At 41.8% G+C, this 17,970-nt stretch overlaps 1 protein-coding gene across 1 annotated transcript; it reads left to right on the top strand.

Moving 5' to 3' along the window:
• Positions 1 to 311: 311 nt before the first annotated feature.
• Positions 312 to 17,970, top strand: LOC122539633 (galactoside alpha-(1,2)-fucosyltransferase 2-like). Its single transcript, XM_043674632.2, has 3 exons — positions 312 to 479; positions 15,943 to 16,027; positions 16,835 to 17,970. The coding sequence occupies exon 3, from the start codon at positions 16,891 to 16,893 to the stop codon at positions 17,968 to 17,970; it is 1,080 nt and encodes a 359-aa protein (XP_043530567.2). The 5' UTR covers positions 312 to 479; positions 15,943 to 16,027; positions 16,835 to 16,890.

Below are 17,970 nucleotides of genomic sequence, written 5' to 3'. Positions count from 1 at the left end.
TCACATTCCCAGCCGCCTTTCCCCTCAGCCCCAACCCCCTCCCATTTATCCCTCAGCCTCCTTGGGTCGCCCCATCATTCCTGATGAAGACCATCTACTCGAAATGTTGACACTCCTGCTCCTTAGATATTACAGCCTTTGGCAGGGAAGGAATGACATTAAAATGTCTTTGGTTAAATATTAATTTGCAGATTGTAAAAACAGTGTGTGAGATTCTGCTTTCGCTGTCTGTCCTTATCTCCCTCCACTTGGCTTTTCCATATGATCTATGTTTGATTTTAACTACTTATTGCTTTGCTATCAATATTTGATTCGATCAGCATGTTGCTCTTTCTATTTCTCACCTTTCTTTTTACTTATAGTTATTTCAGTCGATTTGTTTCTCACTGCAAGTGCAAACCCTTTCGATGGTGATGTCAGAAAATCCCCATAACCTTTGGTAGTGGACAGAGCTGCCAGGAACAAAATCCTTAAGCAAGGTACGTTATTTAACTTTGAAAAGTATCTTCCATATCCACAAGAGTATGTAGGTGCGTGACACAGAGTACAGAGCCTGAACAAAAATAATTTTGTGTTGTAATTGTGGCCGAACTAAGACATTTTAATCTTTAAAAACTTCAAGTAATGATGCTTAAAACTGTTTGGCTGGTTTAATTGCTTATCAATAACTTTGCCAAATTTGACTGATAAATATATGGAATAGTGTTGCTGGAAAAGCGCAGCAGGTCAGGCAGCATCTAGGGAACAGGAGAATCGACGTTTCGGGCATTAGCCCTTCTTCAGGAATGACAGGAGAATCGACGTTTCGGGCATTAGCCCTTCTTCAGGAATCAACAGGAGAATCGACGTTTCGGGCATTAGCCCTTCTTCAGGCTAATGCCCGAAACGTCGATTCTCCTGTTCCCTAGATGCTGCCTAACCTGCTGCGCTTTTCCAGCAACACATTTCCATCTCTGATCTCCAGCATCTGCAGACCTCACTTTCTCCTCAAATATATGGAATACAAAGCTGTCTGTAACACACTAACAAGCATAGACAGAACTTAACTACTTTTAATTCTCATCGACAAATATGAGGCAAAAATGTGAGAAGTGGTCATTACATTTTTGTTTCAGTTGTCTTTATGCTTCAGTTGTGGCATGCATTGCCTGGTGTAGAATTGAGTCTAACTCCCTCTGAAACCAGGAAGTCCAGGGTTTGGGATTGGGATTGAGGCCTCAGACCAATTCATTCATGGAATGTGAGCGTCTTTGGTGAGGCCAACATGTATTACCCATCTCTAATTGCCCAGAGGGCAGTGAAGAGACAATAACTTTGTGTGGATCTGGAGTCACATGTAAGCCAGACCAATTAAGGACAACCTTTCCTTCCCTAAAGGACACTAATAAACCTGATGGATTTTTCCTGACAATCAACAATGGTTTCATGATCATCATTAGCCTCTTGATTCAAGATTTTTTAAAATTGAATTACGAATCCCACAATCTGCCATGGCAGGATTAAAACTGGGTGCCCAGGTCATTACCTGAGTCTCTAGGTTATTAGTCTAGCAATAATACCACTAGACTACTGCCTCCCTGATTAGGAACCACTGATTATAATGAATAATTCTGAGAAGAGAGAAAATGGGTCAAATTGGGATGAAAACTGTCAAGTGTGGTGTCGATGGAAGGACAATGTCTAGAGTGTCCACTAACTGAAGGACATAGAGTCATAGAGATGTACAGCATCTCCAACCCGTCCATGCCGACCAGATATCCCAACCCAATCTAGTCCCACCTGCCAGCATCCAGCCCATATCCCTCCAAATCCTTCCTCTTCATATACCCATCCAAATGCCTCTTAAATGTTGCAATTGTACCAGCCTCCACCACATCCTCTGGCAGCTCATTCCATACACATACCCATCCTCTGTGCGAAAAAGTTGCCCCTTAGATCTGTTTTATATCTTTCCCCTCTCACCCTAAACCTATGCCCTCTAGTTCTGCACTCCCTAATCCCAGGGAAAAGACTTTGCCTATTTATCCTATCCATGCCCCTCATAATTTTGTAAATCTGTATAAGGTCACCCCTCAGCGTCCGATGCTCCAGGGAAAACAGCCCCAGCCTGTTCAGCCTCTCCCTGTAGCTTAATTCCTCTAACCCTGGCAACATCCTTGTAAATCTTTTCTGAACACTTTCAAGTTTCACAACATCTTTCCGATAGGAAGGAGACCAGAATTGCGCGCAATATTCCAACAGTGGCCTAACCAATGTCCTGTACAGCAGCAACATGACCTCCCAACTCACATACTCAGTACTCTGACCAATAAAGGAAAGCATACCAAACGCCTTCTTCACTATCCTATCGACCTGCGACTCCACTTTCAAGGAGATCTGAACCTGCACTCCAAGGTCTCTTCGTTCAGCAAACTCCCGAGGACCTTACAATTGAGTGCATAAGTCCTGCTAAGATTTGCTTTCCCAAAACGCAGCACCTTGCATTTATCTGAATTAAACTCCATCTGCCACTTCTCAGCCCATTGGCCCATCTGGTCCAGATCCTGCTGTAATCTGAGGTAACCCTCTTTGCTGTCCACTACACCTCCAATTTTGGTGTCATCTGCAAACTTACTAACTGTACCTCGTATGCTCGCATTCAAATCATTTATGTAAATGACAAAAAGTAGAGGACCCAGCACCGATCCTTGTGGCACTCCACTGGTCACAGGCCTCCAGTCTGAAAAACAACACTCACCACCACCCTCTGTCTTCTACCTTTGACCCAGTTCTGTATCCAAATGGCTCATTCTCCCTTTATTCCATGAGATCTAACCTTGCTAATCAGTCTCCCATGGGGAACCTTGTCAGACGCCTTACTGAAGTACATATAGATCACATCTACTGCTCTGCCTTCATCAATCTCCTTTGATACTTCTTCAAAAAACTCAATCACGTTTGTGAGACATGATTTCCCATGCACAAAGCCATGTTGACTATCCCTAATCAGTCCTTGCCTTTCCAAATACATGTACATCCTGTCCCTCAGGATTCCCTCCAACAACTTGCCCACCACTGAGGTCAGGCTCACCGGTCTATAGTTCCCTGGCTTGTCTTTAGTGCCCTTTTTAAACAGTGGCACTACGTTTGCCAACCTCCAGTCTTTCCGCACCTCACCTGTGACTATCAATGATACAAATATCTCAGCAAGAGGCCCAGCAATCATTTCTCTAGCTTCCCACAGAGTTCTCAAGTACACCTGATCAGGTCCTGGGGATTTATCCACCTTTACCCATTTCAAGACATCCAGCACTTCCTCCTCCGTAATCTGGACATTTTGCAAGACATCACCATTTATTTCCTGATAGTCTATATCTTTCATATCCTTTTCCACAGTAAATACTGATGAAAAATATTCATTTAGTATCTCCCCCATTTTCTGTGGCTCCACACAAAGGCCGTCTTGCTAACCTTTGAGGGGCCCTATTCTCTCCCTAGTTACACTTTTGTCCTTAATATATTTGTAAAAACCCTTTGGATTCTCCTTAATTCTATTTGGCAAAGCTATCTCATGTCCCCTATTTGCCCTCCTGATTTCCCTCTTAATTATACTCCTACTTCCTTTATACTCTTCTAAGGATTCACTCGATCTATCTTGTCTATACCTGACATATGCTTCCTTCTTTTTCTGAACCAAACCCTCAATGTCTTTAGTCATCCAGCATTCCCAATACCTACCAGCCTTCCCTTTCACCCTGACAGGAATATACTTTCTCTGGATTCTTGTTATCTCATTTCTGAAGGCTTCCCATTTTCCAGCCGTCCCTTTACCTGCGAACATCTGCCTCCAATCAGCTTTCGAACGTTCTTGCCTAATACCGTCAAAATTGGCCTTTCTCCAATTTAGAACTTCAACTTTTAGATCTGGACTATCCTTTTCTATCACGATTTTAAAACGAATAGAATTATGGTCGCTGGCCCCAAAGTGCTCCCCCACTGACACCTCAGTCACCTGCCCTGCCTTATTTCCCAAGAGTAGGTCAAGTTTTGCAACTTCTCTAGTAGGAACATCCACTTACTGAATCAGAAAATTGTCTTGTACGCACTTAAGAAATTCCTCTCCATCTAAACCTTTAACACTATGGCAGTCCCAGTCGATGTTTGGAAAGTTAAAATCCCCTACCATAACTATCCTATTATTCTTACAGATTGCTGAGATCTCCTTACAAGTTTGTTTCTCAATTTCCCTCTGACTATTGCGGGGTCTATAATACAATCCCAATAAGGTGATCATCCCTTTCTTGTTTCTCAGTTCCACCCAAATAACGTCCCTGGATGTATTTCCGGGAATATCCTCCCTCAGCACAGCTGTAATGCTATCCCTTATCAAAAATGCCACTCCCCCTCCTCTCTTGCCTCCCTTTCTATCCTTCCTGTAGCATTTGTATCCTGGAACATTAAGCTGCCAGTCCTGCCCATCCCTGAGTCATGTTTCTGTAATTGCTATGATATCCCAGTCCCATGTCCCTAACTATGCCCTGAGTTCATCTGCCTTCCCTGTTAGGCCCCTTCCATTGAAATAAATGCAGTTTAATTTATTAGTCCTACCTTGTCCCTGCCTGCCCTGACTGTTTGATTCACTTCTGTTCTCAACTGTACCAGTCTCAGATTGATCTCTTTCCTCACTATGTCCCTGGGTCCCACCTCCCCTCCACCCCCCCTCCACCCCCCCCCCACCCCACCTTACTAGTTTGAATCCTCCCAAGAAGTTCTAGCAAATTTCCCTGCCAGTATATTAGTCCCCTTCCAATTTAGGTGCAATCCGTCCTTCTTGTACAGGTCACTTCTACCCCAAAAGAGATTCCAATGATCCAAAAATGTGAATCCTTCTCCCATACACCAGCTCCTCAGCCATTCATTCATCTGCTCTATCCTCCTATTCCTGCCCCCACTAGCACGTAGCACTGGGAGTAATCCAGACATTACTACCCTTGAGGACCTCCTTTTTAAATTTCTGCCTAACTCTCTGTAATCTCCCTTCAGAATCTCAACTTTTTCCCTCCCTATATCATTGGTTCCAATGTGGACAATGACCTCTTGCTGGCCCCTCTCCCCCGTGAGAACATTCTGCACCCTCTCTGAGACATCCTTGATCCTGGCACAAGGGAAACAACATACCATTCTGCTTTTTCGCTGCTGGCCACAGAAACGTCTGTCTGTACCTTGGACTACAGAATCCCCTAACACAATTGATCTCTTGGAAGCTGACGTACCCCTTGTTGCATTAGAGCCAGTCTCAACACCAGAAACTTGGCTGTTCGTGCTCATTCCCCTGAGAATCCATCACCCCCTACATTTTCCAAAACAGCATACCTGTTTGAAATGGATATATCCACAAAAGACTCCTGCCCTAGGTGCCTACCTCTCTTACCCTTCCTGGAGTTAACCCATCTATGTGACAGTATCTGAGACTTTCCCCCCTTCCTATAACTGCCATCCATCACATACCGTTGCTGTTGCAAATTCCTCATCGCTTCTATCTGTCTCTCCAACCAATCCACCGACCTGATAAGATTCGCATCCAACAGCATTTACAGCAGATATAATCCGTCGTAACCCTTAAACTCTCTTTAAACTCCCACATCTGACAAGAAATACATATCACTGCAAAGGCCATTTTTGCTCCTTCACAATCTACAGACCCAGAAAATAACACCATCTTATTCCTCTACAAACACTGTCTCAGGTTAAATGAATAGCTATGGCTTATATTTTAAGTTTAATCAAGAGACTTATCTCCAAAAATATATAATCAAGAAAGAACCCACTATACTCACTACTGCAGCCTTTCTCTTGGACAGACTTAAAACAACAATTAACTTATCTGATTCTGTGCTGTGAACTTCGCCCAAACCGGATCCTCCAAGATTAGTTGTGAATTTCACTGTTTGTTAATTTTCCCAGATGCACTCCGATGTCCAGCAATACATGAATTCAAAAACAGCAAAGGCAGTAACTGTGCAGGTGTTCTCTCTCTCTCTCTCTCTCCTGCACTGTCCTCACCATGTGCTTCCTTTGTCTGTTCTTCTCCCTTTTAAAACTGCTGTTGTTTTGACTTTTTTTTCCAAAAGTTCCAAAACAATGCAACAGCATATAAAACAGTAATTGCTGCTCCTGGAATTCGAGGAAATCACCTCCAACACCTAAAATACCTCAAAAAAGGAGCAGCTGTGACAGCCAGAAATTTTTCCCGTCCTCCATCTTGGATTACCCAGAATCCTTGTCATCTGAAGCTACATAAGGAGGTTCATTTAATGAAGAATTAAGAGGATTAGTAATTATGTGCAAGGTCTCCACAATCTTTTTTCCATTATAGCCAAGTATAGCGTGCTACAATCTCTTACTCTAATTCTCCTACTTGACAAGCTCCAAAAATGACTGGAGGATGGCCTGAGGGGTCAGGACCTCAGCAATGGCACACACCATCCAGAGGGATTGATACATCCAATCCAGGTTGCAACTGTTTATTTTAATCTGTTTGCCAAAATATGGCCTGGCTGTCTGTACCAAGAAGAAATTATTTTTTACTGTGGGCAGGAAGAATGTGACATCTTGACTTTGCATATCCAATCTTGCAGAAACTCACATGGTCTGCTGTGGTCTGTGTATACTTTTCTGTGTTTCCACTGCAGCATTACCCCTGCCTCTCTCTTTCCAGGTACAATCCTTTAAAATCAAGTCAGATGCATTTCCAACGTGAAGTTACTCTGTGGATTGAAAGGATCCTATTTCTTCTTGCACGGACCAACAGTACATTTGCTGAGTGCTCCTTTCTGCCTTACCTCTGTAACTTCTGTCACAGTTTTCTTACGGTGACTCAGATTTCTACTGTTCCTAACTGTATACTCTGCCTTGAGCCTTTTCCCCACACTTTCTACAACTTCTGTGCTGATTTAGCCATTCTGCAGGTCAGTGCCTAGGTCTCCCTCCAAGTATATTGCTAGACATGCCCTGTCTCTACTGAGTTTCCCCATCTCTGGGATGGTTACATGGTTTATTGCCCCCATATTTCAATTGGGACTTTTACTCTAGTTCTGTGGGTCCAATTATCATTGCCACTGTGTAGCAATCTGAGAGCTACACTCCTGTGAGTGAACAGCAGCAGACTAGATTGAACATAACTCAATACAGAGGGGTTCTGCAGACCAAGCATCCAATTCCTTGAAGTCACTATATGGCATAGCTCAAAATCACCATCAAGTCTGCACTCACCCTTCAAAGAGCTTCCCACCCAGACCCAAGCCCCTACCCCATAACCCCACATTTACTATGGCTAACCCACCTAGTTACACATACCTGGGCACCAAGTGGCAATTTTGCCTGGCCAATCTATCTAACCTGAACATCTTTGGGCTGCGAGAAGAAACCAAAGGTAGGAAACCCATACAGACACAGGGAGAAAGTTGCAAATTGCACTCAGGCATTCACCCAATGTTGGAATCAAATCCAGGTCCCTGGTGCTGTGAGGCGGCAGTGATAACCACTGAGCCACCATGTCACACTGGAAACTAGATACAGGTTCTCGATACAATTTAGAACTTTTAAAACAGTTTTCCTGCCTACAGTTAGCACCACTTTGCAATTTTGAAATCAGGCAAAGCTTAATCTTTATTGTTAAACTTTGGAACTTGACCTGGAGTAACATTCAATACTGCACTCTCTCACCTCAGATAGGAAACCCATTATAACAAATCCACAATTAAAATTATGTTTCCTGTTCCAGTCCATTTTAACTATGGGATCATTCTGATTTATGTTAAAAATTTCATATGTCATTTGTAAATTATTGAATTACAAAAGAAACTATGTCCCAATTTTTTTCCCTTTATTTCCTGAAGGCTTCCTATTGCTGGATAGCTTCATGCCCAGAGATATGTATTTCTAGTTTGGATTGAAAGAGGTGGAGAAATGCTCTCAATCATGTTCCTCAATTCAAAGATTCTAAGACTCTTTAATTGGATCCTGCAACCAATTGAAATTGTGGCTGAGTGAAATTGTTACTGAACTAGAAATCTATCGGCCTGAAGCAATGTTTCAGTCTTGAGTTAAATTGCTTAAACTCCTTTTTTTTAGAATTGTAGAGATTAATTTTCTTTATAATTCTCTAATCTTTAACAAAAGAATGACTTTCTGCTAGTACGCCTTTGCTCCATGCTAACTTTGCTCAATGTGTTTCTCTTTCCTACTTTGATTTCACACTTGCTCAGCTTTTTATTTTGGTGAATACAAACTGGAAATCTGAAACAAACACGGAGAATGCTGGAGACATTCCCTCGTCTGGAAATATTTGTGGAAAAAGAAAGTGGGTTAATGGGCAGAGTGGAGGGTTCAGTTATCGTGGAAATTACAAAACCCAAAATAAAGGAGGAGGGAAGAGTACAGAACTCTGGAGAGGTTATTAAAATCTACAGCACAGACACAAATAGTTCAGTGTGTTTGGAAAGGGTTAGCAATCAAACTCAAGCACACTGGAACAAACGAATGACAATGAGAAGAGGGATGGTTAATATAGGACTGAAGGTTTTATATCTGAATGAACACAGTATAAGGAATAAGGTAAGTGAGCTGGTGGCACAGCATGAAATTGGCAGGTATGACGTGATGGGCATCATGGAGACGTGGCTGCAAGGGGATCAGGATTGGGAGCTGAATATTCAAGGAAATACATCCTATCAAAAAGATAGGCAGGTGGGCAGAGGGTGGGGTTGCCTTATTAGTAAGAAATGAAAGTAAATGAATAGTAAGAAGGAGGGTCAGATGGTATAGAACTTTTCTGGGTAGAATTGAGGAACTGCAAAAGTTGAAAAACCATACTTGGAGTTATGTACAGGCCTCTAAAACGTAGTCAGGAGCTGGGGCACAAGATATACCCAGAGATAGAAAAGATGTGTAGGAAAGGCAAGGTTACAGTGCTTATGGGGGGTTTCAATATGCAGGTGGACTGGGAAAATCAGGTTGGTAGCGGATTGCAAGAAAAGGAATTTGTGGAATGTCTACAAGATGGCTTTTTGGAGCAGCTTGTGGTGGAGCCCACTAGGGAACAGGCAATACTGGATTTAGTGTTGTGCAGTGAGGCAGATTTGCTAAGGAAGCTTAAGGTGAAGGAACTTGTGGAGGCAGTGATAATTATACGATTGAATTTACTCTGCAATTTGAGAGGAAGAAGATACAATCAGAGGTAATCATATTATAGCTGAATAAATGCAAACAGAGCCACAAGGGAGGAGCTGGGTAGAATTGACTGGGAGAGGAACCAAACAGGAACCACAGTGGAAGAGCAATGGCAGGAGTTTCTGGGAGTAATTCAGGAGACACAGCAGAGATTCATCCTAAGAAAAAAGAAGCATGGTACAGGGAAGATGAGACAACTATAGCTGACTAGGGAAGTCAGGCATAGCATAAAAGCAAAAGAGAAAGCATATCATGTGCTGAAGGGCAATAGGAAACCAGAGGATTGGGAAGGCTACAAAGACCAACAGAGGACAACAAAAAAAAAGGAGGGAGAAGATTAAATGAGGGTAAGTCAGCCAGTAATATAAAGGAAGACTGTAGAAATATAAAGGGCAAAAGAGAGGCACAAGTGACTATTGGGCCACTGGAGAATGATGCTGGAGAGGTAGTTGTAGGGAATAAGGAAATGGCTGGGGAACTGAATAATTACTTCACGGCAGTCTTCACATAAGTAATATGCCAAAAGTTCAAGAGAGTGAGGGGACAGAGATGACTGAGGTGCCCATCGCCAAGGAGAAGGTGCTGGTAAAACTGAATGGCCTGAAGATGGATAAATCACCTGGACCAGATGGACTACACCCCAGAGCTTTAAGGGAGATAGCTGAAGAGATAGTGGAGGCATTAATGGTGATCTTTCAGGAATCGCTAGAATCAGGGAGAGTCCCAGAAGACTGGAAATTCATTACTTTGACACCCCTGTTTAAAAAGGGAGCAAGGCAAAGATCAATTAGACTAACCTCATGGGTAAGATCCTGGAATCCATTGTGAAGGATGAGATTTCTGAATGCATGGAGTTGTATGGTAAAATAGGGCAAAGTTAGCATGGTTTCAAAAAGGGGAGGTCATTCCAACAGAAATCTGTTGGAATTCTCTGAGGAAGTAACGAGCAGATTAGACCAAGGAGAGCAAATGGATGTTATCTACCTGGATTTAAAGAAGGCCTTTAACAACGTGTTGCACAGGAGGTTACTGAGTAGAATAAGAGCCCATGGTGTCAGAGGTAAGAAGTTAGCATGGATAGAAGTCTGGTTGTCTGGCAGAAAGCAGAGAGTGCAGATAAAAGGGTCCTTCTCAGGGTGGCAACCGATGACAAGTAGTGTTCTGCAAGGCTTAGTGTTGGGACTACTACTTTTCCCTTTATACATTAACGATCTAAATGAAGGAACTGAAGGCATTCTGGCTCAGTTTGCAGATGATACAAAGATAGATAGAGGGACAGGTAGCATTGAGCAGGCAGGGAGGCTGCAGAAGGATTTGGAAAGGTTAGGAGAGTGGACAAAGAAGTGGCAGATGGAGTACAATGTGGGAAAGTGTGAGGTCATGCACTTTGGTCGGAAGAATAGAGGCATGGACTATTTTCTAATTGGGGAGAAAATTCAGAAGTTTGAACTGCAAACAAACTTGGGAGCTCTAGTCCAGGATTCTCTCAAGGTTGAGTCAGTAGTTAGGAAGGCAAGTGCAATGATGGCATTTATTTAGAAAGGACATGAATAAAAAAGCAGGGATGTACTTCTGAATCTCGATAAGCCTCTGGTCAAGCCACATTTGGAGTATTGTACTCAGTTTTGGGCCACATATCTCAGAAAGGATATACTGGCCCTGGAGAGTGTTCAGAGGAGGTTCACGAGAATTTTCCCAGGAATGAAAAGCTTATTATATGAGGAATATTTGAGGATTCTGGATCTGTTCTCAATGGAGTTTAGAAGGAAGAGTGGAGATCTAATTGAAACTTACAGAATACTGAATGGCCTGGACAGAGTGGATGTTGAGAAGATGTTTCCATTGATAGGAGAGACAAGGACATGAGGGCACAGTCTTAGAGTAAAGGGAAGACCTTTTAGAATGGAGATAAGGAGAAACTTCTTCAGCCAGAGAGTGGGGAATCTGTGGAATTCATTGCCACAGAAGGTCTTCAGACTGAAATAGATAGATTCTTGATTGTAAAGGAAGGATCAAGGGTTATGGTGAGAAAGTGGGAGAATGGGTTTGAGAAACCTATCAGCCATGATTGAATGACAGAGCAGACTTGTTGGGCTGAATGGCCTAATATCTGCTCCTATGTATTATTTTATGGACTTCTGGTCTAATATTTTGAATCTGCTGTGATTCTGAGTTTGAATGCATAAAAATGAGAAGAGTAAATTGTAAGTTCTGTTTCTGGAAAGGGTTTCTGCTGATTGTGAAAGTAGCCAAACCTCTGAATTGCTCTTTCTCAAAAACAATGGAGCAATCATAAACTCCCTCATCTCAAACTCAGAGAAATGAGATTGGAAGCAATTATTATAAATTTGGAGATAATATAGTGTCATTACTTCCCAAGCTGGTAAACTGAAATATTAAGTCCCAGTTGACAAATAACCTTTTGAGCTGTGGGATGAAGATAAACTTGGAATAACCCATCAATTTCTGGCGCTGCCCTGTCATCATTTTTTTCATTACACATCACCCTTTCTGGACTTCATTTTTTGCTGTTACTCTATCTCCGAATCTTTTAACATCTTCATGATCCATCTTGAATCTTTCTGCATTCAATGGCGGGACTTAAGCTCCACTTAATTTGAGTGACTCTTCCTGGGCTATTCCAAACCTTATGGCTTTTAAGGCTCCTCAACAACTTTCAATTTCCTACCTTTTTGCCATGTCCCCCAGTTTAATTTGAGTGACCCATCTTTAGCCACTCCATCCTCTCAGGATTTGATGTCCTATGAAGAGTTTCTGATTGCCTTTCAGCTTCTGGTTTTTCCACTGTTCATTGTTGGCTTTTTCCTGCTTTCCTAGATTTTTTGGGTTGTGCTTTTCTATTTTAGATTATAATTTGCTACCAGAAACATCATTTGCCAATAAATTATCAGTCACAGGCATTGATGAGATTGGGATAGTCTCCAAACTTACAAGACTAATAATAAACCCATTTCTCAGTAATCTCTAATCAGCAACATTTATTCATTTTCCTATAAGTCCCTTTATTAATACATTGGAATTTAATTTCCTTCTAGCTTGAAAACCATTTGTTTTCTCCACTAGCAAGGTCTGTGAGGACACAACATCTTGGAGAATGTAGATTTCAGCCTCTGGCCTTTCAAAACAATCACTGATAATGTAACACTTCTGTTTAAGAAGGGATGGAGGCAGAAGGTGGGAAATGATAGGCCAGTTAGCCCTGATCTCAACTGTTGGTAAGATGTTAAGAGTCCATTATTAAGGATGAGATTGCATTGTATTTGGAAGTGTATGGTAAATTAGAGCTGAGTCAGCATGGATTCATTAGGGCAGGTCATGCCTGACAATTCAATTAGAAGAAGTAATAAGCAAATTAAACAAAGGAGAGCTTGGGGACATGATGTATTTGGATTTCCAGAAATCCTTTGACTAGGTACCACACAGCAGGCTGATAAATAAGGTAAGAGCCCATGGGTTTGGGGGCAGGATCTTGGCATGGATAGAGGATTGGCTGATTGGCAGATGCAAAGAGTGGGAATAAAGGGGTCTTTAGGATGGCAACAGATGCATGGTGGCACAGTGGTTAGCACCGCTGCTTACAGTGCCAGAGACCCGGGTTCAATTCCTGCCTCAGGCAACTGTCTGTGTGGCGTTTGCACATTCTCCCTGTGTCTGCGTGGGTTTCCTCCCACAACACAAAAATGTGCAGGTTAGGTGAATTGGCCATGCTAAATTGTGTGTAGTGTTAGGTGAAGAGGGAAATGGTCTGGGTTGCTCTTCAGAGGGTCAGGGTGGACTTGTTGGGCCAAAGGGCCTGTTTCCACACTGTAAGTAATCTAATCTTTTGGAGTTCCCACAGTAGTTGGTCTTGGGACTACAATTATTCATGTTATGCATTAACAATCTGGATGATGGAAGTGAGGGCATTATTGTGAGGTTTGAAGATGACAGAAAGATAGGTCATGTTGAGGAGGTGGGAATGCTGCAGAAGGACTTGGTTAGGCTAAAACAGTGAGCAAAGAAGTAGCAAATGGAAAACAATGTGGGTAAGCATGAAGTTATGCACTTTGGTAAGAAGAAGAGAGGCATGGACTATTTTCTAAGTAGGAAAGGTTTTGGAATTCTGAAGCTTAAAGGGACTTTGGAGTACATGAGGGCACTACCACCTTCAAATTCCCCTCCAAGTCATTCGCTGTCCTGATTTGAAATTATATTACTGTTCCTTCAGTGTCACTGGATCAAAAGCCTAGAATTTCCTATCTAAGGTCATTGTGGTTACCTACAGCACATACACACTAATCCAGTTCAAAAAGGTAGCTCACCACACCTTCTGAAGGGCAACCAGGGACAGGCAGTCAATGCTCGCCCAACCAACAATGCCCAGGTCCCATGGCAGGTCTGACAAATAAACCTGTTTCCTTTTGCTCATTTTCCAGCTCAAGAGACTTTGTCATTGTTCTAAAATTCTCTTTCCTGGCTTTCAGCTGGAACTCTACCTCTAACAACTTAAATATCACTTCAATTCTTCCAGGGACAAAGCTTTTTAGAGTCTCAAAAGCTATTTTGTCCTGATGTGTGAAAGCAGTCACAGCAAACACGGGGATCCTGGCAGCTTAAATCTTAAAATTTCAAGGAAACCTTTCCATAGTTGCATTTTGTAGAATTAGCACAACTTTTGAAAAAGCAATTTTTTCCCCACTTCAAATTCTTTCATTAGTCAATAGGTTTGAATGGAACAATCAACCCTGAAATTTCTTATGATTGGATGCAGAGGAAACACAACTCGCTTTTATCAATATCCCCTGCCCCCACCTCCCCCAGCCCAATGTTGGTCAGTCACGACAAATATTCTTTGCTTTTTTAATACATACACATCACACTTCAACAAAAGTTTGTTCACCAGATCAAAAGTGTATGGGAGCCAGTTGTAGGGTTTTCTTCAGTTTAAAAAAGGGTGGTAGAGCTTGTTACCTGAAACATTATAATAAAACATGACTGCAGCGACACACACATATGCAGGTAAGGGTGTTGCAAAGAAGAGGGAGGGATATTGATAAAGGCAGTTGCATTTTGTAGATTTTTAGAGTCTTCGAGTCACGAGAATGAAAAAACTTGAAGTAGCTAAGAAAAACCAGAAGAACTGCAGATACCGTAAATCAGAAATAAAAATAGAAGCTGCTGGAAAAACTCAGCGGGTCTGGTGGCATCTGTGAAGAGCTGGAGGTGAGAGAGAGAGAAAAAGAGAGTCAGGCCAAGAATGTCTTATCCACAAATCTATCTTCCCTTGTCTCATTTTTAATGCATGGAAGTCTCAGGTATTAAATTCAAAAGACAAATGTTGAATATTGGTAATCCATTTTCGCTGAGGTCATAACATCCTTAGATTTATCTCACTTTCCGCCTAAACATTGAACTGTTTGTTTGATGCTGTAATAAACTGTTATAAACTTTGAAAGTTATATTGTCTTTCATGGTTTTCTATATCAACAGCTTGAATAACCCAATTCCATAGTCCTTCTGAGTGGAAGTTTCACTTGGACCCTTGCTATATCCAGAACATTACAGTCTGATTGTAATTGATTAATAAAGACTATCTAGAGGAAAGTATTAATCGTGACTAGCTGTTTTCCTTCAGAGAGCAACTGATCAATTCTGCCGGCCAGTTCAGTGACTCTGGATCCTGGCTTTATACCAAGCTTGTTCCCTCAGGTTGAAACAAGTGAATTGGCAGATATATCCTATCTCCAATAGCCACAAAATGGATTTGGATCATAACACATCATACTCAGTGACTGCTTTCTCCCTCCCAGTACCACTGCACCCTTGCCAATTCTTGCTTCATCTTCCTCATCATAGTTCAGGCAACAATTATTGAAATAAAGGGCAAATCTGTTCAGTCAAAGCTATGAATCTTCATTTTCAGTGGGGAGAATATGGCCAAATGGTACTGTCATTGGATTGTTCATCCAGAGAGCCAGGCAATGTTCTGGGGACCCGGGTTCAAGTCGGGTCGATGATGGAATTTGAATTAAAAGAAAGGCTGAAATTAAGAGTCTTATGATGACCATGAACCAATTGTTGGGAAAAACCCATCTGATTCATTGATGTCCTTCAGGGAAGTAAACTGCTGGTCGAACCTTCAAAATCTAACCTATGGGCAGCATGGTGGCTCAGTGGTTAGCACTGCAGCCTCACAGCACCAGGGTCCCAGGTTCAATCCCAGCCTCGCATGACTGCCTGTGTGGAGTTTGCACATTCTCCGCGTGGGTTTCCTCCGGTTTCCTCCCACAGTCACAAAGATGTGCCGTTCAGGTGAATTGGCCATGTTAAATTGCCCATAGTGTTAGGCGCATTAGTCAGAGGGATATGAGTCTGGGTGCGTTACTCTTCAGAGGGTCGGTGTGGAGTTGTTGGGGCCTGTTTCCACAGTGTAGGAATCTAATCTAATGTAACCATCTGATTTCACACCCACAGCTATGTGGTTGACTCTCAACTGTCCCCTGAGCAACTGGGGATTAGCAATAAATGCTGACCTGACAAGTAATGCCTTCATCCTGTGAATGAATAAAATGGCTTTGAGAATATAGCATCACTATAATTAATTTTAAAACAATTTAGCATCGATATTGTATACATGCCGTGTCATGGTATTACTGCCTACATACAGATCCATTGCTTGCAGTTTCCATTAATTTTGCTCCTTAGAACATAACTACAGCTTTATGTTTTCAGTGGTGGCACTTGTGTGTTGGAATGACGTGACCACAAAGCTGGAGAATACAAGCAGGGACACTGGATGCCTCAAACGGGGAATTAGGTAAGTGAAGGAATTTGGTGCAGTGAGAGTAGAGATGCTACCTGGCTGTTTCCACATGAAATGTGGCCCACGAGGAAGCTAGGGACATCAAGGTTCCAAGAGGGGGAGTTGCAGACCGTGAGACCTGAAGGCTTACGTGTGGAGGCATTGGTTAGGAGTACAGTGTTTCAAGCTTGTCCCCAAATGAAACTGAGTGCAGTAGCTTAACCAAGCACTAAACAAATTTAAGTATTATAAATTTCAAGTGTAACTTGTTAAATTTTAAATTGTAACTGTGGGGAACCGAGAGATATTGTAAACTTGAAATTGATCAGTAAAATTTTAAAATGGCAGGGAACTGCAAGTTGATACTGCAAAGGCTATGGGCCCTGGCAACATTCTGGCAATAGTACCGAAGACTTGTTCTGCCCTCCACTGGATTGCCCATATCTGTCCTTCTGGACCTTGACCATTCAGCAAATAGAAGATAAAACCAATTCTCCTCCACAGGATACCTTCTTTTACCAAATCAATCAAATCTGAAACAGTATACAGCTGGAGAATTCAACTCATGCCACATGTCATATCTGTCACTTAAGTGATTCGCCAAGTTTTCATGCACCAATTGTGCAGCTACATTTTCAATCCCTATCTATACTGTCACTTTCTATCAATTTGCAGAAAGTTGTTAAACCCTCAATTTTATCAAGTATGCATCATATTTATTTCTCAAAAGGAACTTTGTTAAATAAATAATCCTACAGCAATATTTGGAAACTTGTCCTTCATCATTGTTATTGTATTAATAAATGATTTCTGGATTTTCAGAAACTCCACTTGAGGAAATCATAAACTGCGAATCACAACGTGAAGAATCTCTGGATATGGCTCTTTTGAGCAAATGTTGTGCTGATCCAGCCATGAAAGTGTTAGCCTTTCTAACATTCTTTTATTTCATAATGACAGTTTCTGTAATGTATAAATATCAGTTAAAATATTACACAATGTTCAAATATGTCCAATCTTTGGAAAATACATCCATAATATTGGAAAGTGAAGCAGAGAAGGATTCTGAAAAGGTGGTGATTTCTTCAAAGGGACTTTGGACAATTAACTCCATTGGACGACTTGGCAACCAGATGGGGGAGTATGCAACACTATATGCATTGGCAAAATTGAATGGTCATCAAGCATATATTTTACCTTCCATGGCCAATTACCTGTCCCCTATCTTCAAAATTACCCTTCCAACCCTCCATGATAGTGTGAGAAAGAAAATACATTGGAAGAATTATAATCTCAATGACTGGATGGAGGATCAGTACCGTAGTATTCAAGGAGATTATGTCAGCCTCTCAGAATACACGTGTTCCTGGACATTCTATCATCATATCCATTCAGAAATTCTTCGTGAGTTAACTTTTCATGATTTTATTGTAGAAGAGGCTAATGCATTCCTAAGACACATTAGAGGTGAGCGAAAGAATGTGACGTATGTTGGTGTTCATGTTCGAAGGGGAGATTATGTACATGTCATGCCAAATGTTTGGAAAGGAGTTATAGCTGATAAGAAATATTTAGACACAGCAATGGCCTACTTCAGAAATAAATACGAAAATGTGGTTTTTGTAGTGACAAGTAATGGAATGGACTGGTGTAAGCAAAACATTAATAACTCCAAAGGAGATGTTTACTTTTCAGATGATCCCAAGCAGACTACTGTCGCTTTTGACTTTTCTATCCTTGCACATTGTAATCACACAATAATGACAATCGGGACATTTGGTTTCTGGGCTGGCTACCTGGCAGGTGGGGAGACAATTTACCTCACAAACTTTACTTTGCCTGAGTCACCTTTCCTAAAAGTGTTTAAATATGAGGCAGCTTTCTTACCTGAATGGATTGGAATTCCTGCTGATCTCTCACCTCTTCTGCATGAAAATGCTTCAAACTTAGTCCATTAG

The sequence above is a fragment of the Chiloscyllium plagiosum genome, unplaced genomic scaffold (assembly GCF_037043375.1).
Source record: "Chiloscyllium plagiosum isolate Xiang-an unplaced genomic scaffold, Cpla_swu_hap1 HiC_scaffold_32, whole genome shotgun sequence".
NCBI classification, from domain to species: Eukaryota; Metazoa; Chordata; class Chondrichthyes; order Orectolobiformes; family Hemiscylliidae; genus Chiloscyllium; species Chiloscyllium plagiosum.
Note: the sequence above shows the minus strand (reverse complement) of the source record. Positions and strands in the feature narration are given on the sequence as shown.

Excerpts from the sequence above, each read along its gene's own strand:
- LOC122539633 (XM_043674632.2), top strand. The coding sequence starts at position 16,891 with ATGGCTCTTTTGAGCAAATGTTGTGCTGATCCAGCCATGAAAGTGTTA.